General features: G+C 44.9%; 1 protein-coding gene across 1 annotated transcript; it reads right to left on the bottom strand.

Moving 5' to 3' along the window:
• Nucleotides 1-4,865: 4,865 nt before the first annotated feature.
• Nucleotides 4,866-21,394, bottom strand: LOC113884945 (solute carrier family 35 member F2-like). The gene is made up of 3 exons (XM_027530050.1): nt 21,347-21,394; nt 6,613-7,134; nt 4,866-6,323 (listed from the first exon to the last, which is right to left on the bottom strand). The coding sequence occupies exons 1-3, from the start codon at nt 21,392-21,394 to the stop codon at nt 5,622-5,624; spliced, it is 1,272 nt and encodes a 423-aa protein (XP_027385851.1). The 3' UTR covers nt 4,866-5,621.
• Nucleotides 21,395-25,596: the final 4,202 nt, after the last annotated feature.

The following is a 25,596-nucleotide window of genomic DNA, read 5'->3' as shown; positions in this document are numbered from 1 at the left end:
GCACGGCAAAGTCATTTCAGACCCTGGGGGTGGCCTTGACGATGAAAGTCATCAGCTAGAATAGTTAAGCAGAAAGATCCAAACTTCCATTCTGATGAACATGGTATGCAAACTGAATTTCTTGGGATGACAAGATTTTAAAAGTCTATGAGACAGAGAAACAGAAAATCCTTAGAAAACAGTTTGGAACCATCCACAGTTATTCCGTGGGGCTCCTCTTGATAGCTCAGTTAGTAAAGAATCCACCTGCAATGCAAGAGACTCTGGTTTGATTCCTGGGTTGGGAAGATCCCTGAAGAAGGAATAGGCTATCCACTTCAGTATCCTTGGGCTTCCTTTGTGCCCCAGCTGATAAAGAATCCGCCTGCAATGCGGGAGACCTGGGTTTGATCCCTGTGTTGGGAAGATCCCCTGAAGAAGGGGAAGGCTACCCCCTCCAGTATTCTGACCTGGAGGATTCCATGGACTGTATAGTCCATGGGGTCTCAAAGAGTCAGAGATGACTGAACAACTTTCACTATCACTGTTACTCCAGAATTCCCCTAGGAGGTCTCATGAAGTGACTAATAGAATAAAATACTGAAGGAAATCTGATCTTTCCCTGGAAATATGGAGTAGGTGGAGAAGATTGTGCAGTGAGGGAAAAAAAAGTTAATAAAATTAACCCCCTGTCCTAAGTTCCTATAAAATAGAGAGGTGAGATTTGCACCCAGGTCTGACTCAAGAACCAATGCTTTTCATAAAAAATGCAGGGGGAGGCCCACATGGCTTCAGAGGATGGGTGACGGGTGGAGTATCAGTCACATCTGTGTCTCAGATTGTCTTAAATGGCATCAGAGGGACCTAGCTAAGTTTCAGAAACAGATTAGTGTCTGGAAATTGTTAGCTCGTCCTGAGTGCCGAAGAATTGGTGCTTGTGAACTGTGGTGTTGGAGAAGACTCTTGAGAGTCCCTTGGACTGCAAAGAGATGAAACCAGTCAATCCTAAAGGAAATCAGTCCTGAATATTCATTGGAAGGTCTGATGCTGAAGCTGAAGCTCCATCCTTTGGCCACCTGATGTGAAGAACTGACTCATCGGAAAAGCCCCTGATGCTGGGAAAGATTAAAGGCAGGAGGAGAAGGGGATGACAGAGGTTGAGATTGTTGGATGGCATCACCAACTCAATGGACATGAGTTTGAGTAAACTCCAGGTGTTGGTGATGAACAGGGAGGCCTGGCATGCTGCAGTCCATGGGGTCACAAAGAGTCGGACACGACTGAGCAACTGAACTGAACTGAACTGGATAGAGTTATTTGGCATGGCTTTTGTTTAGTGTTTTAGTGGTAGGATTTCACACTATTTGTGTTCAAATAGCTTTTGCCTCATCCTCTCAACCAAGTTCTTTGGCCTTGGTTGAGTTCAGTTCAGTTCCGTCACTTAGTCGTGTCTGACTTTTTGCGACCCCATGAACTGCAGCACGCCAGGCCTCCCTGTCCATCACCAACTCCAGGAGTCCACCCAAACCCATGTCCATTGTGTCAGTGATGCCATCCAACCATTTCACCCTCTGTCATCCTCTTCTTCTCCTGCCTTCAATCTTTCCCAGAATTAGGGTCTTTTCAAATGAGCCAGCTCTCTGCATCAGGTGACCAAAGTATTGGAGTTTCAGCTTCAACATCAGTCCCTCCAATGAACATCCAGGACTGATCTCCTTTAGGATGGACTGGTTGGATCTCCTTGCAGTCCAAGGGACTCTCAAGAGTCTTCTCCAACACCACAGTTCAAAAGCATCAATTCTTTGGCGCTCAGCTTTCTTTATAGTCCAACTCTCACATCCATACATGACTACTGGAAAAACCATAACCTTGACTAGATGGACCTTTGTTGGCAAAGCAATGTCTCTGCTTTTTAATATGCTGTCTAGGTTGGTCATAACTTTCCTTCCAAGGAGCAAGCGTCTTTTAATTTTGTGGCTACAGTCACCACCTGCAGTGATTTTGGAACTCAGAAAAATAAAGTCAGCCACTGTTTCCACTGTTTTCCCATCTATTTGCCATGAAGTGATGGGACTGGATGCCATGATATTAGTTTTCTGAATGTTGAGCCAACTTTTTTTTTTAAGCCAACTTTTTCACTCTCCTCTTTCACCTTCATCAAGAGGCTCTTTAGTTCTTCTTCTTATAACTATACAGTGGAAGTGAGAAATAGATTTAAGGGACTAGATCTGATAGACAGAGCGCCTGATGAACTATGGATGGAGGTTCGTGACATTGTACAGGAGACCCGGAGCAAGACCATGCCCAAGAAAAAGAAATGCAAAAAAGCAAAATCGTTGTCTGAGGAGGCCTTACAAATAGCTGTGAAAAGAAGAGAAGCAAAAAGCAAAGGAGAAAAGGAAAGATATACCCATTTGAATGCAGAGTTTCAAAGAATAGCAAGGAGAGATAAGCAAGCCTTCCTCAGTGATCAATGCAAAGAAATAGAGGACAACAATAGAATGGGAAAGACTAGAGATCTCTTCAAGAAAAATTAGAGATACCAAGGGGACATTTCATGCAAAGATGGGCTCGATAAATGACAGAAATGGTATGGACCTAACGGAAGCAGAAGATATTAAGAAGAGGTGGCAAGAATACACAGAAGAACTGTACAAAAAACGACCCAGATAATCATGAAGATGTATCACTCACACTCACCTAGAGCTGAACATCCTGGAATGTGAAGTCAGGTGGGCCTTAGGAAGCATCACTAGGAACAAAGCTAGTGGAGGTGATGGAATTCCAGTTGAGCTGTTTCAAATGCTAAAAGATGATGCTGTGAAAGTGCTGCACTCAATATGTCAGCAAATTTGGAAAACTCAGCAGTGGCCACAGGACTGGAAAAGGTCAGTTTTCATTCCAATCCCAAAGAAAGGTAATGCCAAAGAATGCTCAAACTAATGCACAACTGGCCTTGGTAGATTGACCCAAGGAGAAGGCGATGGCACCCCACTCCAGTACTCTTGCCTGGAAAATCCCATGGACAGAGGAGCCTGGTAGGCTTCAGTCCATGGGGTCGAGAAGAGTCAGACGTGACTGAGTGACTTCACTTTTACTTTTCACTTTCATGCACTGGAGAAGGAAATGGCAACCCACTCCAGTATTCTTGCCTGGAGAATCCCAGGGACGGGGGAGCCTGGTGGCCTGCCATCTATGGGGTCGCACAGAGTCAGACACGACTGAAGTGACTTAGCAGCAGTAGCAGTAGATTGACCCAAAAGTAATCTGGTGAAATAATAGAAGTTCTAAGAGTTGGCCTCAAAGCTTCCAAAAGCAGTATAGAAGTGTCTTGTTAGACACATGCATACATACTGATATGTATGCATGTTCCCATATTGTAAGTGTGTGTCAGTGTGTGGTATCTTTACAAGAGAGACAGAATCAAAGGAATTTAAAGGTCTGCTATGAAAATGGGAAGCCCTAATCTGTTGTTTCCTTTTTGAAAGGCAGGGTTTGGTGACTACCACCTCAGCTTGCTAATGTCAGGTCCTGCCAACCCTGTGCCTTCTTTGCCTTGGAGGAGAACCTGGTCAGCATTATGTCCTTGTTATCTTCCTGGTTCAAGGAAAAGGCCAAGGAATCAGATCTGGAAGGCTATGCGAGAGTTACCGGCAACTCACATTGCATTCATTCTTTCCTTATTCCTGCTTCCATTTGCAGGGTGCTTGTGTTTAAATGTCCCCTTCTTAGAGAAACTCCTTTTGTCCACCTTCACCTCCTGACACTTCCCTCTATTTTCTTCTTTGTAGCATGTGTGAACATTTGACCTAAACATATTGAATCTACTTAATTAATTGTCAAGACTCCCTTAATTCGAATGTCCCTATGGCCTAGAACAACGCTTGTTAACATAGTAAGCACTCAATAAACATTTGCAGAATGAACAGATGGATGAATGAATGAATGTACCATAGTTCTAAGCTGTCTATTGGCAAAGATATTGCTTAATTGCTGTTTTATCAGACACCTCATTATGAGGCTTCAGAAGAGAAAAGAACTTATGACTTTTAAAGGGACATCAGTGATTATGCTGGGGGTGAGAAGAGCCTGGAATGAATGTCAAGAGACTTAGGTTTGTGTTCTAACTATGTAGAGAACTAGTTGAGGACCTTAACAGCCTAATTTAATTCAAGACTCCCTTGGCATTCACAGATTTATTGCTACCTTGAAGGTCAATGGTGTGTGATAATTTGTAATTTTTGTTGAGGGATGAACTTGAGTTGCCCTGAGTCTTGGACACACGTTTCTTTTTTCTTTTAAATTAATTTTTATGTGAATATAGTTGGCTTACAATGTTGTGTTACTCTCTTCTGTATAGCAAAGTGAATCAGTTATATATATATATACATATATTCACTCTTGTTTTAGATTCTTTTCCCATATAGGCCACTAACAGTACTGAGTAGAGTTCCCTGTGCTATACAGTAGATCCTTATCAGTTATCTGTCTTATATATAGTAATGTGTGTATGTCAGTCCCAATCTCCCATTTTATCCTCCCCATTTCCCGCTCGGTAATTGTACGTTTGTTTTCTACATCTGTGACTCTATTTCTGTTTTATGAATAAGTTCGTTTGTACCATTTTTAAAGATTCTGCTTATAAGCTATATCATATGATACTTATCTTTCTCTTGGACCCACATTATCAATGAGGACTGTTAGACTAAAAAGGAACAGAAAAACAATTGTAACAGCTTTAAATAGAAAAGTGACTTAAAGAGGAAAGGGGAGTATAACAGGATATAACTGGACCCCAGGAAGACTGGAAAGCAAGACTATAAGATTTCTTTTTTTTTTTTTTTATTTCCATGAAATCAAAATCTTTTAATAATATAAATTTACCCTCAGTTTCATTATTATATTTTTCACCCCAAAAAGTTCACATACAGAGTTTTTACAAAGTGGTATTCTGGCAGTTGATATCATAATGACGCTGCATATTAACACTCTGTATTGAAGAGGTATTATAAAAATCGCATGGCACATTATTTGCTAAGAAGTAGCATAGTAACAATTGGGAGAAGATTCCTAGGTTTACTGTACCCTGCTTGACGGCTTCTATGGTACTCACAGTTGTATCTCAGGATTTCTCAAGTGCTGCCCCACTCATTTTTCCCTTTCCTAAAAGGCCACAAGGCTTGTGGACAATAATTGGCTTAGCACGACAAAACTCAGATGCCTCCAAATGAGAAAAGCTACTCCCAACCACCTGGGCTGCCCCTCCTCCTGACTACCTAGCCCATCCTGGACAGCCTGAGTCTGGCTCACACCCAGGTATCTGCCCAATCCTGCTTTCCCACCTGTGCTTCTAACAGCCCAGGATGCACCCCATACCTTGTCTCCCTGACACTAACAGGTATTGGGCCCGAAACACACAGAAACACAATCCTAGCCTCAGCTTCTGCTCTATTTTGGCATTTCCACTTTTGATACATGATTTTAATATTCCTTTTAAAATCCAACTGGATCAAACCCAATGCTATGGAGTGTTCACTCTGATAAGTTTTCAAGTGTCCAAAGCCGTAGGCTCTGCTTTATCCAGGTGACAGTTCCCAGCTTCCCAGGAAACCTCAGGGGGATGGGTATGCCTTCTTCTCCAGCTACAAGACTGCAGAGTGGGTCTCCTGCAGGTTCTCCTCAAGCTTCAGTCCCAGGTTGTCAATTCCAGTGCTGGTGACTGGTGGTACACTGCTTTCAGCTGGCTCTGCCGTGCGCGTCGGGGTGGAGCAGTACAGGATGAACCCCACCATGATGACGGTGAAGGACAGGATGTAGAGTCCTGAAAACGTATAGCCAAATAGAAAGAGTCCGAAGAAAAGACTGTAGAGGTCAGCTGTCAGGATGCCCAGGTTGACAGAAGTGGCACTGGTGACTTTGATCACCAGTGGCATGAAGCTATACAGGCAAAACATACAGAAGGCAAATGCTACAAATAGCAGGGCAATTTTCCAGTCCCAGTGAATGCTAGCAATATCCTTATATTCCACAATCAATAGTTGTATGCAACTGATAATTGTTCCAAATAAGCCCACCATTCCTAAAAACTCCTTTCTGCTCAGCTTCTTCACGATGTATTCTTCACACACATTAGAAACAGCATAGAGGGAAGCTCCAAGAAGGACCACGATGTCACCAATCAGTACATTGTCTTCCCTCCCTGCTAATATGTCTGCACCAACCATAGTTCCTACACCTAACAGACAGACAGCCACAGCAATGAAGTGGATCACTCTGTATCTTGCATAAAGAATAAACCATGAAAGAGCCATCAACACAGGAATCCCAAAGCAATCCAAAAGACTCTTACTATTCATTGCTAAAAGTACACTTAATACTATTTGTGATGAATGCATCTTCTAGGTAACTCCTGGTTTTAATTTCTATGAAATTCTGAGTTTTTCATGTGCCTCTTATGATGTCTGTCTTACAAAAGATTTCCTATCTTTCCCAGCAGGCTCCTCTGTCCATGGGATTTTCCAGGCGAGAATACTGGAGTGGGTTGTCATTTCCTTCTACAGGGGATCTTCCCGACCCAGGGATGAAACCCGCGTCTTCTGCTTGACAGGCAGATTGTTTTTACCACTGAGCCACCTGGACACTGGTTAGCGTTGGGTACTGGTATGCTCTGACAATCAGGTAATTAGCTTCTACATCTACTAGTCTAAGCAGGATGTACTTCCACCATTTCTTTTTCAATATGTATAAAAGATTATCACTACCTGATTGAAATGCCAGCATCACTGTATAAATTAGAAACAGCAAACAATAGTTGATAAAGCTCTGAAGCATGGGGGTATTCACTTTATATCTTTCTGCCAAGTACTGGCTGGTGATGGCTGTCCCACATATACACAAGGATAACATCTGACCTAAGGCAATTGTTTTCAAAATATTCCAGGTGAAGAGTTTGCCCTTGATCCAGAGCAGCAGGCTGGCTGAGCCCGGCGCGTGCGGCTGCCGGCCGCTAGGTCCCGCCGGCGAGGCGGCCTCCTTGGGAGCCCCGCGGTCTCCGGCGCCTGGAACCCCTAGAAGGGCTGGATCCCGACGGAGGCGGCGCTTGTGCGGCCGGTGGGCTCGGCTCGGCCAGTGGGTCCCGCTCTCGCCGGCGTCCCTCTCTCACCTCTGCTGGGCGGACTCGTTCTCAAGACTATAAGATTTCTCCAGACTCTCAAACAGAATCTGTTCCATGAGAATTAAGACTTGGTCCATGCTATTCTTTCCTCAGTGGATGATTTTTGAGTGCATTTTGAGTTCAGTGCTGGTTAAGAGATAGTGAGGCATAAAAGGAAACATCAGACTCTCTTTGCTCTCAAGAAGTTCAACAGCTAGGGAAGAGACAAGACTTCCCCTCCCACTGAACACAAAGGGTGTTCAGATGGAGTTCACTAGTCCTGGAAGTGTTTCACATGATTGAGAGGTCTCTGCATCCTAGGTAGACTCAAGAAGTCTTCGTGTAGGGGAAAGTACTTTATTTTTTTCTTCTGGGAACTGTAGAGTTGTCATCATAGATAGAAGGAAAGATGAGGAAGACAGCATGAACAAAGTCTTGGAGATGTAAATTATCTGGCAGTGGCAGTAAAGACTAGAAGGAGGGCAACGAGGAATACTCAGTAGAGGAAGAAACCCACATTGGGCAGGAGTGAGAGAGAAGTTGTGCTAAGCTGAGGAAGGGCCTAAAAATGCCAGGCTGATCAGACTAATCTTAATGGAGCAATACAGAGCCACCATAGGTCCTTTAAATTTTTTAAAAACCTTTTATGAAATATTTCATTTATATAAATACACACACATGGTATGCTGTGTGCTGTGCTTAGTCGTTCAGTCATGTCTGACTCTTCTGTGATGCCATGGACTGTAGCCCACCAGGCTTCTCTGTTCACAGGGATTCTCCAGGCAAGAATACTGGAGTAGGTTGCCATGTCCTCCTCCAAGGGATCTTCCCAATCCAGGTCTCTGGCATTGCAGCAGATTCTTTACCATCTGAGCCACCAGGGAAGCCCAGCACATGGTATAAAGGTGTTTGTATAATGTATAAAGAAGGCTGAGCACTGAAGAATTGATGCTTTCAAACTGTGATGCTGGAGAAGACTCTTGAGAGTCTTTTGGACTGCAAGGAGATCAAATCAGTCAATCCTAAAGGAAACCAACCCTGAATATTCATTGGAAGGACTGATGCTGAAGCTGAAGCTCTAACACTTTGGCTACCTGATGCAAAATGCTGACTCACTGGAAAAGATCCTGATGCTGAGAAAGACTGAGGGCAGGAAGAGAAGGGGACAAAAGAGGATGAGATGTTTGGATGGCATCACCAACTCAAAGGACATGAGTTTGAATAGGTTCCTGGGAGTTGGTGATGGACAGGGAAGCCTGGCATGCTGCAGTCCATGGGGCTGCAAAGAGTTGGACACGACTTAGCAGCTGAGCAACAACAATAAGGTATGAAAAATGAAGTGACATCTGTGTGCCCTTTATTCCACACATGAAATAGAACACAATCAATACCTTTGAGTCCCTCCTGTGTTCTCTTTCCCCATAGTTACCTTTACTATTTTCCAAAGTGATCACTATTCTAAATTTTTTATTAATTGTTCTCCTTGCCTTTGGATTTGATTTTATGACATGTATATTAAGCTCCATGTGACTTTAAAATTACCTAATTTTTGCATTTTTAATCTTGCTTTTTCTATGTTCCTCCCCCACCACCTTTTGTGTTTCTTGCCTTGTTTTGGATTGTTTGTTCTTAATTTTGTTTCTTGCTACTAGTTTTGGAAATTACTCTATATTCGTTTAAAGATTTACCCTTTAAATTTGGTTTTGTGCACTTAACATTCAAAAATGTATTAGCATCTCTGGAGTTCCCTGGTGGCTTAGTAACTAGGATTCTGGGCTTTCACTGCCATGGCCTGGGTTCAGTCTCTGGTCGGGGAACTGAGATCCTGCAAGCCGTGCTTCGCAGCCATATATATATGCATGTGTGCATGCTAAATCAATTCAGTCGTGTCCAACTCTGTGCAACCCTATGGACTGTAGCCCACCAGGCTCCCCTGTTCATGGGATTCTTCAGGCAAGAATACTGATGTGAGTTGCTGTGCCCTTCTCCAAGGGATCTTCCCTTACTCAGGGATTGAATCCTTGTCTCTTATGTCTCCTATATTGGCAGGAAGGTTTTTTACCACTAGGACCACCTGGGAAGCCATATATATTTACTATATATATATATATATATATATATATACACACACATATACACATATGTATATACGCACGCACACATATAGACATCCTAACCCCACTTCCCTCAAGAATTAGAACCTTGAAATGCTTTATCTTCTATCAACCCTAGCCTATCCAGCATTGCTCACATATTTTAGTTCTTGTTTTTAAGCACACAAATTATCACTTTTGTTTTTATTTGTATAGATTTATATACATGCTATCATTTTCATTACTCACAATTCCTTCTCACATTGTAGGCTTTTTTTCCTCCTAGAATTATTTTACTTCCTAAAGTAAATTGATTAATGAGGATATCTTGGAAGTAAGAATATTTGTTTTTTTTTTTAAATCTGAAAGCAACTTGAAATACAGATTTTCTGGATATAGTGTCCAAAGTTAATAGTTATTTTTTCCCAGCATAATCAGCAGCCCCCAACATTTTTGGCATCAGGAACTGGTTTTGTGGAAGACAATTTTTCTACGGACCAGCGAGGGGGATGGTTTTGGGATGATTTTAGCACGTTTTATTTATTGTGTGTTTTATTTCTATTATTATTATTATGTCAGATCCATCTCAGATCATCAGGCATTCAGTTTTGGAGGTTGTGGACCCCTGGTGAAGATACTGTTCCATTATACGCTGACTTTCATTGTCACAAGTGAGGAGTCTGTTGTTAGTCTAATTATTGATTTCTCTTTGTATTTTCATTGTGGTGATCAGTCTTTTCTTTTGGATGTTTAAAAAGATGTTTTCATTGTGTTTGCTGTCCTTCAGTTTCACTACAAAGTGTTGCTGCTAAGTCGCTTCAGTCGTGTCCGACTGTGCGACCCTGTGGACTGTAGCCCACCAGGCTCCTCTGTCCCTGGGATTCTCCAGGCAAGAACACTGGAGTGGGTTGCCATTTCCTTCTCCAATGCCTGAAAGTGAAAAGTGAAAGTGAAGTCGCTCAGTCATGTCCGACTCTTTGCAACCCCATGGACTGCAGCCTACCAGGCTCCTCCGTCCATGGGATTTTCCAGGCAAGCGTACTGGAGTGGGGTGCCATTGCCTTCTCCGACAAAGTGTATAGGAATGCATTTTATTTTATTTATACTGCCTTGTGGAGTTGTATTTCCTTTATATCTTCTGCAAATTCTGGAGAACTCTTAGACATTATCTCTAAGTATTGTCTCTCATTTTCTGTTTCTATAATGTCAATTACACATGTATTATGCCTTCTAATTCCATTCTTCATGTTTCCTGACCTCTCTTTCATTCATATTTTCCATCTCCTATCTCTAGGTTCTGTGTAATTCATCCATTCTCTTCCATTTCACTAATTTATTCTTCAGGGATATTTAACATAAAAACTGTTTCCTTTGAGTTTTTCATTTCAATTATTGCATTTTAAATTTTAATTACAATTTTTTCCTTGTTATTTTTTGATACTCTTTTGTTCTTTGTTTATTTTTCCCTCTTTTCTTCAAAAATTGCATCATGAATACAGTTCTACTATATTCACTTTCTGATAAGTCAATATTCCAGTTTGTTGGGGATCATGCATTTGCTATCTGTCATTTCTGCTAATGCTGACTTATAGAAGTTTGTTTCTCCTTGTGTTTGATAACTTTTTACTTGAGCTCTTTTTTGCTTTGACATAATCTGTGGGGCCTGGATTGAGATATTTTATTCCAGAGATGTTTATATTTGCTTTTGTTTGGATTGAGTGCACTACCAAACTTGGATCACTTTAATTCAATTTCTCAACTTGAGGTTTTCCTTATATGTGGGTAATATGAATTAAACTCCTGACCCCCAGTGAGAACAGATCTAGGTTATGAATTCTAAAGGAAGATTAATTTTTATATATAGAAAATATATAAAGCCACCACAGAGACAGTTTTCCTTTGCTAGAAGGATGTAGTTTTCTTTCGTTTATCCTTTAAATGAGGATGTAGCTTTATATGGAGTTTAGCTAGTCAACCTTGCATGAGGCCAAGGCCTGGCCTCCCATTTCCCACTCACATCAAAGCCGCATTAATCTCTAAAACTCTAGGTTTCTGTGTTTGGCCCCAGGGCATCACTTACCCTTCTTGTCTCAGCTTACTCTCTGTTTTTGTGTAAGTAATGTACGACCACTGGAGACTTCCCTTTCTTGAAAACACATAAATACATTTAAAAGTGTGTTTGCTGTAATTTATCCAGTACCTTAGTTTTAGGGTCAGATGATATTTTTAGAATGCTATATTGTCAGAAGCAAAAGTGCCATTGTAGACTTCTGCTGGGCACCTTCCATCGCTACAGCATCTCCTAAAGAACAGGAGGAGCAGACACCAAAGGCAGCCTAGGGATGCCTCCCTTTGCCTGTGTGTTTTTGTGTACTATGGAAGTTCTCAAGTCAGAGAAGCCCAGGTAAGCAGCTCTGCTCACATGGTGATCTTACAGCTAGGTCTTGAAGAGTAAGAAGCCACAGCCTGTCAGGAGCAAGGCTGGCAGGCTGTTATTAGAGTGAGTGACAGCCAGCTCAGAGGTATGGAGTCTTGAGATGGTCTTGGTGCCCATGGGACATGAAAGGGGTGGAGTGGCAGGTGCCTGGGCACAGACAGGAGTGACATGTGGGTAGAGAAGTGGAGTTCTGACCCATTCACCCCAACAGTTACCTTATAGACATGGAGGACAGAACTGGATGGGGAGGGGGCAAAAGCTAAATAAGGTATAGCCCTTGCCCTCTAGCAACCGTCAATCTAGGAGGGACAGAAAGACCAGACTGCCTGCTCCAGAGGAAGTAAGATTACTTCTTTCTTTCTCATTTTTTAAAATCCTTTTAGAGGAGTGAGCAGGATGCTTGGCCCCCTTAAGTGCTCATCTATTGTTCATTGAATGAATCAATGGGCATAAATAATTTTCCTATAACACAGATATGAATAAATGCTAAGCAGAGGTGAATACAGAGGGAGAGGTGGTCAGCACTGATACTGGGAATCTGAGACTTCAGATTTAGGGGCTTCAGGGGGATGCCCAGAGTCCTCCTGGGGTGAGCCAAAGTGAGGGACCATCCCCTTCAAGCATCTTTTACTGCTTGCCCTTGGCTTCTCCTCGCTCGCCCCTCCCCTTCCCATGGAAGTGGCCTGGGACTAAAAATCAGCCTGGGCAACACCAGAAGAGCTTTGTAGACGAGATTAAAAGCAAATCAAAGAAGAAAAATTGTGGCTCGGTTTATGTCTTCCTAATTAAAACCCCGCCAGTCTCCCTTCTTTTTCTTTCCAGCTAATGTTACACTAACGAGCTGAGTTTAGTGGCATTTATGTAGATAAAAGTCCCAATGATTGATCTCAATGGCTTGTTAAAATTAGTTTCAGTCCACCATATTGATTTAATTCCATTGCTTGAAAGTGCTAATTAATAATGATAATAAAAGTGTCTCGGCCCATTATTATCAGTGGGCAGGCAATGGGGGGGTGGAGGTAGGGGGAGAATTGCTGTTTTTAGTGTCACTTACTCAGTCGAAGGGTGGCCTTTGAAAGCTGGCAGAGGGGACAGGAGCCTGGGGATGGGGCCGAAGGGGTGTTCCTGTCTCTTTATGGCTGATTCCTCCTGAGAGTGCTGGGGGATGCTTGGAGGGGTGAGAGGCTGGTAGATGCATGGGTGCTGTATGAGCCATGCATCTTGCTTATTCTTTAAGCCTCTTGATTCCTTCCAGAGCTGGTGGGTCGCTGCTTGCCTGGTGGCACCTGAAGGAGGTAAAAGGTTTAAACTTCAGACTGTTCCCAAGGGTGATGAAACTGGAGTTCGCCTTTTAGACACTGATGAACAGCTCTGAGCTCTGTTCATCTGAGCTCTGAACCTCAGCCACCCATACCCTATGCTGCAGGGACCCCAGGAGGAGAGGGAGGAATTTGCGGCAAAGAGATCAATAGATGAGGAGCCTGATGGATGAGGAAAGTGAAAGCAAGTGTTACTTGCTCAGTCGTGTCTGACTCTTTGTGAGCCCAGGGACTGTAGCCAGCCAGTCTTCTCAGTCCATGGAATTCTCCAGGCAAGAATACTGGAGTGGGTTGCCATTCCCTTCTCCAGGGGATCTTCCCGACCCAGGGATTGAACCCAGATCTCCTGCATTGACAGGCAGATTCTTCACTGTCTGAGTCACCAGGGAAGCCTGGATGGGGAGAAGGGAGGAGGAGTTTAGAGAGCAAAGAGGAAAAGAGTCTGGGAAGTTGAGTTAAGAAGGGAAAGTTAGAGATCTCTCCTAAATTAATTAATTTGGCTTTAAAGGAGTCTCCTTGCCTTTGATAAAGCCCTAAGCCCCTGGAAAGGATTCTGCTGGCCCCTCTGGGGAATAAGGTGGGGGATGAGGGAAGAGGGATGGCAGGAATGGAAACGGTGCCTGGAGAGACGAGCCGTGGTTCCAAGACAGCAGCCCTACGGGAGTGGGAGGCGGGGAAGGGCTCCTGCGTGTGGCCAGTGCTCCCCAAAGGCCAAACCTCCACTTAACTGCAGAACATCTCGCCAGACCCCCAGTCTCTCTGACCCCTGCCTCCAACAAAGACTGTAACATGTAGAAGTCCAAGTTCCATGAACTATGTGTGGCTGACATGTGGGAGCAGTTGGAGACCTATAATTCTTCCTCTGTTGAACTTTATGACCATGCATGGCATCATCGCTGGCACTTTGAGAGCCAAGAAGGGAGTGAAAAGAGCTTTTAGGTCCCTGGGGATGTGGTGGAGTAAGTGGGATGAGAGACAGATACAGGTTAAGAACATGCAGCCTCTAGAAGTAAGGGATCAGGGACCCACAGAAACAGCTCAGAAAGTCCACACGAGGGCCCGGCAACCAGAGGGCCAAGAGATGACCTTGACTTAGGCAGGGTTTGGATCAGCCAGTCACTGCCCATTCTCTGGCCTGGGCCACTGGGTATGAATCAATCTGTTTAAGGCAGAGGTCTATAAGGGATGCAGCTGCTGGATCTGGCAATTCTGAACATCATTGTCTTGAATGTAATATCCAAAGATCCACCTGATATAGGCCTGTTCCTGGAGATGCTCTTTATCAAAAGACCTTATGAAGCACTCTCCCCCACTCCCCAAAAGATTAATGGAAAATTCACACTATAGAATTTGAACTATATATGATTTGCTCTACAGTTAACTCAAGCATAATTATACCCAATAATTATATGGTGTAGTTCTGATATTAATTACAATCCATCCTCATTAAGGAATTAACCAAACCATGTGTGGCTGGGGATGGGGAGGGGAGGAGGGAATAGTTTTTTTAAAGATTTATTCTCCATTTTTCTTTTTCCAGGTTATGCTGATTTCTCTCTCCTCCTGTGCTCTGTGCTATACTTGTTCCCCCAGTGATGTGAGTTGGGATACTCTGTTTCGTATGTTAAGGTCCTTATTACTAACCAAAGAAAGTCACCTTTCTCTGTTCATGCTATTCCTCCAGGTTCACTTAAGAATCTCTATCAGCAATACGCCTTGGGAAGGGTGCTCCCTCCAATATGATCAGTCAAATGCCAACTGCTGGCTGTACTTTATCTGGGACTTCTATTTGAATGATCGTAGCTCTGTTTCTCACTGCCTACTCCCCGCCTTCTGCTCTTGTATGCAGCAGAGTGCCCTGCTTTGTGATAGGGTGAAGGGGTTTGAGCTCGACTCATTTTGGGGGAAGAGTAACTTCCAGATTGTGCCCAAGCTTAGAATAGATTGCCTTTGGAAAAAATATGGGGATCCATATGCTTCTTTGTAACACTGTCAGCCTCCCTCCCTGTTTCATCTCAGGAGGATTACTGTTAACTATTTCGTACACGTGTTTGGATGGGGTAACAATGCACTTGGCTGAGATATGGATCCTGGTGGGGATCTTCGAAGGAATCCAGCCATTTCTCTGTTTTTAGGTGGAAGCCATTATTTCTGTTTTCTAGGGTCTAGAAACCCCATGGAATGTTGGAGCGTATAATGCCTCCTGTCATCATCTGGTACCTTCTACAGTTCCTTTCCATTTTGCTGCATCATTTTTTTTTTTTTTTCCTTTTCCCTTTTCCTTTCCCTCTTGCATTTTTCACTTTTGCTCTCTTCTTCTGCAGTGCTAGCCCACTCGTCCCAGCTGAGACTGACATGAGAATGGTCAGCTGGTCCCTGTGGAGGACCCTGGGAGGGAGAGGGGGCTCTCACCAGGGGGGTGGCATGCCTAATGTGGTGGGGGACGTGTTTACTTGTAGAGACCTTAGGATTGGCAGCCCCACTTGTCCCTCTTGGCATGGCTCGGGTGGCAACTGGGGATGAAGGTATTTCCAGTTGTAATTTTGGAATAGACAGTCATGGGTTATCTAGTCAGATGGATGGAGCACACGGCAAGGTGTTCCAGCTCAGAGTTCAGTTTGGAAGTCTGCTGGCCTATAGCCCAGAAGTTAAGACTCTCTGACCGTACTCAGTCGAGAACACAGTGGATAGGGTCAGGTCCTGGGGGTGGAGGGCTGGCAGGGTACCAGGGTGTTCTTATGGGGTTCAGGGACCATTCAGTCCTTAGTGGGTGTGTGCATGTTCATGGGTGGTGGCGGGGGCGGGAAGAGAGGGTTTCTGCAACAGCCAGAGAAAGAGAGAAGGATTTTAAAATCTCATGCATTTCAGTTCATGAATGTGAAAATTGAATTTGCCACCAGATCCAGGAGGTAAATCCTGTCTTGCAAACTGGAGGCAGAGAAGGAGGTCAGACGCTTGATTAGTCTGAACGTGGAATCAGAGGTCAGGAGCTGGTGGGGGGTGCAGCTTGAGGCAAGATAGTCCAAGACTCTGTGTCCAGAGCCCAGAGGGTGTGGGTTGGACGGGGGCTGGGGGGGAAGCTATGCAGTGGAGTCAGCCTGAGTTGATGGCTTGGGGTAAGCATCTATAGGCTAAGGTCCTTGAAGCTGAATCCCGTGGACCTCTGCAGTGACTAAAGCCGAAGCCCTGGTATAAGATGAGCATAGACAGTATTACAGCTCAGGGGCTGTGAGCACAGGGCTTATGGGACCCTGGATGTGGTTGGTTGGACCTGGAGGAGCATCCAGATAGGGGTACAGAGTCCTTTGTGGGGAGAAAAGAGAGAAACTCAGTAACTGCAGCTGGGCAAGCGTGTCTGGAACCGCCCTCCTGACTCACAAGGGCCTACTGGATTCACCTCTTCCCACCTCCAAGTCCAGTGACGTTGTGCTCGGAGGTTGTTTGCTTGAAATCAGCCTTGATGAGAGCCAGCCCAGGTGGCTCAGTGGTAAAGAATTCTCCTGCCGAGCAGGGGACCTGGGTTCAGTCCCTGGGTGGGCAAGATCCCCTGTAGAAGGAAATGGCAACGCACTCCAGTATTCTTGCCTCAAGAATCCCATGGACTGAGGAGCCTGGTGGGCTACAGTCCATGGGGTTGACTAAACAGCAGCAACAGCAGATAGTACAACTCTGCAGTAAGCACCAAATGCTATAAACCAGGGCTTGTTTCTCCCTGGAGAGCTGGTTGTTAAACATTTAGCTGCTGAGAGGAGAGCCTCTTTGATGTCTCCCGAATGTCAGGGAGTGGGGTGTTGGTGTGGACTTTATCCTGTGCAGTTAGCTTAGAAATGGCGCATCCAGAGGCTCATCTGAGTCTGTTTGGGGAGAGAGAGAAGACTAGAGAGGGAAGGGGCTGGCACTGGATCTGCTTCAGAGGCTGCCACCAGAGGTAGTGCTAATGAAGGCCGATGAAAGCAACCGTCCGCAGTCCCGCTTTTAGCATCTTGGCCTATCGCCTTGCTCTGGTGTGGTGTGTGGGCACCGTCACACGCTGCTGGGTAGTGAAAATGGATACAGGCTTGTTGAAAAACAAATTGGCACCTTGTGCCATGAACTTGAACCGTGAATACCCTTTGACCCAATAATTCTCCTCCTGGGAAGCTACTCTAAGGAAGAAATCCTAAACACTTCCATTGTTTTGGAAATCCCACACGACAAAAAAGGTCTTAGCTGCAACTTTATTTAGGCTAGTGAAAAGTTGAAATTAACCTAAATGTTTCACGGTAACAGAATGCTTGAGGAGTCTAAGGCGTATCTTCTTAGTAGATTATTATGCAGTGATTTAAAAGGATGGGAAAAGAGTTCAGGGCAAGCACAGAAGTGCTTATGATAAGCAGAATACAAAGTTGTAGAGTAGCATTTTTCCATCGTGGCTTTTGGAATACGACTCCCGTGTCAAATATATTCGGGAAGTGCTTGGTGTCCTATGCCCCTCTCAAGACTGCGTGCACATCAACGCTAAGGGTTCTGAGAAGTTCTGTGGTTTAACCTATCGCTTCTTGAACTTATTTCACCCCAGAGTCCTTTATCCAACCAACATCGATTACCATCCTCCAGCATTAAGGCTCAGCAGAACAGTTTTGGGAAGCAGTGACACACGGAACAGTTAGTTACGTGAAAGTGTCCATCAGAATACAGGGAGGAAACAATGACAAAAGGCGAGCAGGGACCGGAGTAGCCATGACTGTGAAAGATTTTTTTTTTTAAGTCTTCTTTTTTGGGGTGTATCTTTGCCAGAAATCCTTTAAAATGCATACCTTTTATTAAAGAATTATATAAAAGCCTCTCTTCAGGCAGGTTTGTCTCTTTCTCTGGTAGATGACATGTAAGATTCAGAATTTGTACTTTCTGCATAATGGATAAAACGTCCATACAATCCAGGGGGATTTTTGACAGGTAAAGAGTGTGATGGCTGGAATTTGATGTAGCAGGAAGCCACTCAGAGTGCGAATGTGGATTTGGGATCAGTGTAGTGCATCACAGCAGAGTCTTCAAAAAAAATTAGTGAATACTTCCCTAATAGTTAAAGGTGTACCAGGCACCATCAGAGCCCTTTCCACATATTGACTCATTTAAGCGTCACAGCAAGTCCACAGGGTAGACACCGCGCTTGTCCCCACTTCACAGGTAGATAAGTAAACAAAGCCACAAAGAGGTTGGGTGACCTGCTGTGGTTCCAAGCCCCTGTCTCCAGGGAGCAGATTCTTTATCAACACCCAGAACTGCCTCATCTGAGGGACCAGTGATGATATTGCATCATTAGACAGGATTTCACGGCGGCGGATTTAACTTAAGACACAAAGCCATTCCTGCCACGAGAGCAATGGGACTCTTGCTTCTTGGGTTCGTAAACTGGGACCGTGTAGACCCTTCACTTCCTCTGGTCATATCCACAACTGTGCCAGGTACAAACAAGAGGAAGAAGGGGAGAATGAGTCTCCAGGTCTGGTCCCCGTGGGCCGGGAGCTCCTCTGGCTTCTGTAGCTCTTCCTATGGCTGCTGGGAAGGATCCTGCTTCTTCCTTTTCATCCACCCCTCTGACTTTAGTTTTTAATTTTTCTTTAAAAAGGTGTTAGGATGTGATCATACGTCTCTGTGTGCTGATATTTTTGGATTCCACCATAGATGGGTTAGGAAGATTCCACCATAGATGGGTCAGGGAGCCCATATTGACTAAGTTTAGAGACCTATTTCAAATGGCTGAGATGCCCAGAGTCAGAGGGATGGGTTGGAGGGCCACTCAGGGTCACCTCCATTCTCTGTATTCTGGGGTATTTTGAATATCAGGTCTCAGGGGAATCTGGTTGACAGTAGTCACCATCTAGAATCTCGTGTTGTCCCGGATAGGGGAGACAGAGGTGAGGAAACAGGAAAAAGAAATCTGTTCTACATGGGTTTCAAAGGTAATCATTCCAAGGTGATGCATTTGGGGCTGGCATGTCCTTGCCACAGTAAGTCATACTGGTTCCTTGCCCTGTACTCCTCTGAGGACACGGGGAGGACCAGCTGGGCACCATTCTCTGAGAGTAAGAGCCTCTCGTGGGCTTAAAGCGCGTTGTTAAATCAACCCAGGCCCTCTCATCCTCTTCCTTCTAGACTTTTCCACTCTGGATGAAATAACTCTGGAGTCTGACATCTGCTCACAGGCCCTGCTCTCTAGCCCTTTCTATCACTCTTCCCTTTAGCTCGTTGTTGTTCAGGTGCTAAGTCATGTCTGACTCTTTGCAACCCCATGGACTGCAGCACGCCAAGCTTTCCTGTCCTTCACCATCTCCCGGAGTTTGCTCAAACTCATGTCCATTGAGTCGGTGATGCCATCCAACCATCTCATCCTCTGTCACCCCCTTCTCCTCCTGTCCTCAATCTTTCCCAGCATCAGGTCTTCTCCAATGAGTTGGCTCTTTGCATCAGGTGGCCACAGTATTGGAGCTTCAGCATCAGTCCTTCCAGTGTATATTCAGTGCTGATTTCCTAGTCCCAGTGTACAGCAAAGCATTAGACCTTTTCTGCAAATCACATTCACCTTATTATTCACTCTACATGGACTGGTCATTTCCTATAAAGTTTTATTCTTTTACTCTTTCACCAGTTTTTAATTCCTCACTTATTTAATGGTATCATTTCCCCCCTTCTCGTAGGCTTCAAACTTTACACTGATTACTCCTGAATTTCATATGATCTGTTTTGAACCAAATACCCAGTTTGTCAAATCAAACTTTGTATGAATTTAAAATCTGTCCTCTATTTTTACCTCCCTGATCAAAGATGAGTTTGATAGAAACCATTTGTAGAAGGGTCTTCCTTTGAGCAAAACTTCTCTGCAAGCAGTACAGTATTAAGATTGTTGGACTGACAAGAAAAATAGGGCCCATGTCATGGCGATCCAGTGTCCTCGAAGAACAGTATCTCAACACCCCACTCCCCTCCCCGCCCTTGCCCCCGCAAAAGAAAAGCGTGTTACCAGTGAAGGCCCGCCACTTCCTGGTGTGGCCACTGAATGTGCTAATATTCTTGTTTTTGTCACTGGCTGGGGGGCCTGGCCTGGGCAAGGCTTTTTTTTTTTTATCATCACCGCGATTTTTCAAAACTAGTAATATGGTTGAGGAAAGAGTCTAAAGAGCAATGGTTGTTGCTTTGGTCCCTGGAAAGAAAGATTATGTTTTGATAGTTCCTTCATCTCTCAGGGAGTTTGCTTGCCCAGCAACGTAATATGTGTAACAGAACTACCCTGGACAATTCCGCAGGGACTCTGGGATGATCAAACAGGATGAAACACTAACCACAGTTAACAGAAGTCAGTAGTCATGACTGCTTGTCCTGTGCCAGGCGCCGTGCATCATGTTTTGGGTGGTGATTATTTCTGCTAAATCTCGTGCGTTTCCATGAATTCCATCCACCAGTCTCTCTCTCTCTTTTTTCGCTCTCTTACCAAGTCCCATGGATTCTCTTTAAGGTATTTACTCTTCCCAGTTGTTCTGTCCCACCTGAGTGGAGGCCTTCACTTCTGCTCACTGCGGCCACGGTTCTCTGGCCTCTTTGGCCTCAGTCCCTCCCTCGGCTAAGCCTCCTGCAGGTGCCCCCAGACTGACCAGCTGCAGAGGCCACTGCCTTTCTTTATTTTTGGCTGCATGGGGTCTTTGCCGTTGCCCTTGGGCTTTCTCTAGCTGCAGTGTGCGGGTTTCTCATTGTGGTGTCCTCTCTGTTGTTGAGAACGGACTCTAGGGCATGCAGGCATCGGCAGTTGTGGCTCCCGGGCTCTCGAGCACAGACTCAATAGTGACGGCACATGGGTTTAGTTGCTCCAGGGAATGTGGGGTCATTCCAGATCCGGGGTCAAATGTGTGTCCCCTGCATTGGCAGGCAGATTCTTAACCACTGGACAGTAAGCCAGTGAGATGGACTTACAATCTAGTTGAGGGGGGAATATAGACACCCAAGTGTTGTAAAAATGGGAGGAAATGAATAACAGCACAAGCAACAGTATCAAGATGGCTAAGTGACATGGGAAGTCCATGCCGCTTCCTTGAAACCACCTCCTCTTCCCATTTTAAAACAATTCTGAGTCTCCCCACGACCTTATCTGGTGTCAGGGTTCTCCGTATTCTGACTCCAGATGACCTTTCCAGCCTGTCTCCTGTTGCTCCTTCACATGCTCCTGCCGTGTCAAATGTGATTCCCTTATTTCCTAGACCATACTCCATGTGGTCCTTCCCCCAGGACTGCACCCACCATCCTCTACCTGCTTCTGCTCCGTGATGCCTCCTCTACAGATCCTGCCCCATAGTCAAATTCAGCTCAAGCTCTTCACTCTTCCCTGAGTCTTCACCTTTGCATCACTAATGGTGCTCCCACTGGCAGGTGCTCCATTGGCCATCTTGACACTGTTGCTTTGTGCTGATATTCATTTCCTCTCCTTTTTAAAAACATTTGGGTATCTATCTTGCTCCCTCAACTAGATTGTAAATTCTTTGATGATAAGGGTTGGTGTGTGTGTCTCTCTGTGTGTGTATACATATTATTTCTCACAGTGTCTAGTCCATAAGAGATATGCAATGATTCTTTATTCAGTGAAGGGATGCCAGTATATAAATGTAGCACTTGGTTCCCAAGGCTTTAGCTCCCTTCTTCAGATTTATGAAAATATGAATCTTCCTTAGGAAGCAGGGGAGAGAGAGAGGGAGACTGAGGCACGTGGAGGGGAGAGAGAGAGAAAGATGGCCTTGTACAATGTCTTGAACGGAAAGTTGCGTGAAACCCGGGCCTTTGATGCTCAATCTACTATTTTCTGGGGCTTCACTTAAAGAATTCAGCCCAGGATCCCCAGATCACTGGGAGAAATGACCAATAGCAGAGTAGCTGGAGCATGCTGCCAAGAAATTACAGTTAGGAGCAGTAATAACGGTGGTGATAATAATGATGATGGTGATGGTGATGACTACGATGACGTTCTAATAATTAGCAGCTCCGAATGAGCCCATCTCCTGAGTGACAAATCGTTCATGGGCTACGTAGGAATCTGTTTCCTTTTACTGTTGGAGGGAGGTCCCCCTCTCCCTCTATGGTCATGACCCCAGGCTCCCCAAGCCACAAGGACAGATCAGGAAAGCTGGCCCACAGGCTCCTGACCGGCAGAAGGGAGGAAAGTCCTTTCCAGTCCCTTTAGTCTTGACTGAAAATAAAGTGAGGGTCCCTGGGTTCTCCTATAAACGGTAATGATAACACAATTATCATGCAAAACAAAAATTAAGTTTAATGGTGCAAAGCCAGGGTGTACTGGGGAGGTAATTCATATTAATTATGTTTGGATTAAAAGCTTATTTCTTTTGTTAGCATCTGCAAGTAGAAACTTAGCTGTAAGGAAAAAAAATCCGCATATAATTACGGCCTCTTCTGGATGAGCAGCGTTGGACTTAATGGAGCATCCCTGCTCTCTTCAAGCTCCCGGAGAATGGTAATATTTCACATTTTATGAAACACAGAAGAAATAAATTACAGGTTTAATGATAAGAACTACTTGGGCTCATAATGAAATCTGATTGGCCAGTTAATCCACTGAGACCCTCAGATATGAACCATCCAAAAGGGGTAAAAATGATGAAAAATGAAATTAAATGGAAAAACCTTCACCCGCAGCCTCTTTTGCGGAGGCGGGGTGTGTGTTGGGGGGAGCAGAGAGCAGGGGAGAAGCCCTGGGGCCTGGGGTGGAGGAGAAACATTGCTTTCCCCAGGTTTGGGGAGAGCGGATGGAGTGAAGGAATTTCCTTTCTGTCTGCCCACACCCCCGCTGATTTCCCATGGAAACTAAGCTGGGAGACTTCCCATTGGGAGAAAGGGACAGGACCAGAGGAGGGAGGTGATTTTCTCCAGGTGACAAAGCTCCCGGGACCTCCAGCCTTCCCTTGTCTTAAACAAGAGAGACAAAGACAGAATGAAAGCTAATTGGAGTTGGCTGGGCTGATAACAGATTTTGACACCCAGGACATATTTTGCTCGGGGAGGAAGGTCAAGGTGTCTGTTTCTAAGGGGGCTAAGTTCTTCCAGGCTTGAGATGTGTTCCCAATAGGGACTTGACGCAAAGTCTTTCTGCAGGGCCAGCTTGACCTGTACCTGCCCCTCCTTGCCCTGCAGCATCTTGGGAAATAGGCCCACCTGTGTGGGCTCCAGCTCTGTGAAGTCTTTTCATTGCGTTCTGAGAGGCAGCTGGGGCACAGCAGAAAGAATTTGGGCTTTGGAATAGGACAGGCCTGGCTTCCAGTTTTTGCTCTGATATTTATTTGCCTGATGACCTTGGACAGAGTACTTCTCCATCTCAGGGCCTCATCTGTGATTGGTTCTTGTTTGAAGCTTCAAGGAGAATAATGTGTATGAGAATTAAATATGCATAGGGCTGGAGACCTGTTAGATGCTCGGAGAATGAGAACCGTGACCATTGCTACTTCTCCTGTTGGAAGGATGAGAGAAGCTTCTTATCCTGGGCAAGGCCTGCAAATCAGCACGTGCCCACAAGCCCATGGGGAAATCAAAGAAATAGCTTCGTAAGAATTTAACAGATCGTTCCAAGGTCTCTGAGTCCTCGAGTCTCTGACGGTGCCATTTCCCGGCCAAGGCATGGTCTCCCTAGGTTCCATACACATAGAAAGTCCATGAAAGATGCATTGTTAATGTCAGGAGGATGAAACAGGTGGACCCTGCATCTGAAGGAGGCTTCTTGCACACTCAACTCTCGGGTCGCCTGCTGTCCTCATCAGCAAGCTCCCCACGTCTGTTTGGCGTAGCTGCTTCATCTGGGGTGAAAAAAGACATGAGTAAGGAATGGGGGTGACGGTGCAGGCGGGGAAGAGCATCCATGGTGCTAATTCCCCCGGGTCTTTGCCATCTGGTCTTAATGCCTCCGTGGAGGAGGATGGAAAAGTAAATTCCTGGAGCTTAATATTATTAGACGAAGCAGATCTCAGCTCAGGACGTGGCACTGTGCATCATGACGTTGCACTGTGTTCCAGGAATCTCTGAGAGGCCCCGAAGGGCCCTGTGGTTTTCTGGGGATTGCTTGCAAGGCTCTGTGTCTCAGCCCATCTGTGCTGCTGCTCTTGTCCTGAGTTCCTTTGGAATGACCTTTGTCTCCCGGGCCTGGGGGGGTCTCAGCAGGGCCCCTTTAAATGATCCAAGCTTGGGTGTGATCTGGTCCCGCCCCCTTGCTGCACAAATGGGAAGCAGATGAAACCCATGAACAATGCCCAGTGCAGGGCAGTGCCATAGGCAGGCACTCAATAAACGGTAGATGTCCCTTTTACTTAAGTAACTTGTCCAGGGCCCCATAATGCCAGGCTGGGAATACTATGGGCCTGTTTTTTCACTATTTTTTAAAAGACTTTATATCTTTATAGCAGTTTTAGGTTCACAGCAAAACTGAGAGGAGGTACAAAAATTTCCCAATGTGCTCTGCCCCCACACACGCACAGCCTCCCCCTTTATCAACACCCGAACACAGTGGTACGTGCATTACAACTGATACCTCCACTGACACGTTATTATGACCCAAAGTCCTTCCTTTAAGTTAGGGTTCACTCTTGATGTTGTACGTTCTGTGGATTTGGACAAATGTATAATGGTATGTATCCATCATTGTAGTAACACAGAGTAGTTTCACTGCCCTAAAAATCCTCTGGATCTTTCCTATTCATCCTTCCCTGCCCCCAACCCTCGCAACCACTGACCATTTTACTGTCTCCATAGTTTTTCCTGTCCTAGAATGTTATACAGTTGGAATCATACAGTGCATTGCTTTTTCAGATTTTGTCTCACTTAGTAACATACATCTAAGGCTCCTCTATGTCTTTTCGTGGTTTGATAGCTCATTTCTTCTTCAGGTCAGTTCAGGCGCATCCAACTCTATGATCCCATGGACTGTAGCATGCGAGGCTCTGTCCTCCCCTTCCCCTCCTGCCTTCAATCTTTCCCAGCATCAGAGGCTTTTCCAATGAGTTGGCTGTTTGCATCATGTGGCCAAAGTATTGGAGCTTCAGCTTCAGCATCAGTCCTTCCAATGAATATTTAGGACTGATTTCCTTTAGGATTGACTGGTTTGATCTCCTTATAGTCCAAGGGACTCTCAAGAGTCTTCTCCAACACCACAGTTCAAAAGCATCAATTCTTCAGCACTCAGCTTTCTTTATAGTCCAACTCTCAAATCCATACATGACTACTGGAAAAACCATAGCTTTGACTAGACGGACCTTTGTTGGCAAAGTAACGTCTTCGCTTTTGAATATGCTGTCTAGATTGGTCATATTCTTCCAAGGAACAAGTGTCTTTTAATTTCATGGCCATGGTCACCATCTGCAGTGATTTTGGAGCCCAAGAAAAATTTCCATTGTCCCCCCATCTATTTGTTATCTATTCCTCATTTCTTCTTAGTGCCGAGTCATATTCCATTGTCTGGTTGCCCAGAGTTTATTGAATCTTCACATAATGAAGGACATCTTGTTTGCTTTTAGCTTTTGGCAGTTATTAATAAAGCTGCCGTAAACATCCTGGTTTGTGTGTGGACATAGCTTTTCAACCCCTTTGGGTGAATAC

This window comes from Bos indicus x Bos taurus, chromosome 27, assembly GCF_003369695.1.
Source record: "Bos indicus x Bos taurus breed Angus x Brahman F1 hybrid chromosome 27, Bos_hybrid_MaternalHap_v2.0, whole genome shotgun sequence".
In the NCBI taxonomy this organism is placed as follows: domain Eukaryota; kingdom Metazoa; phylum Chordata; class Mammalia; order Artiodactyla; family Bovidae; genus Bos; species Bos indicus x Bos taurus.
This window is presented reverse-complemented; position numbering and strand designations above follow the sequence as displayed.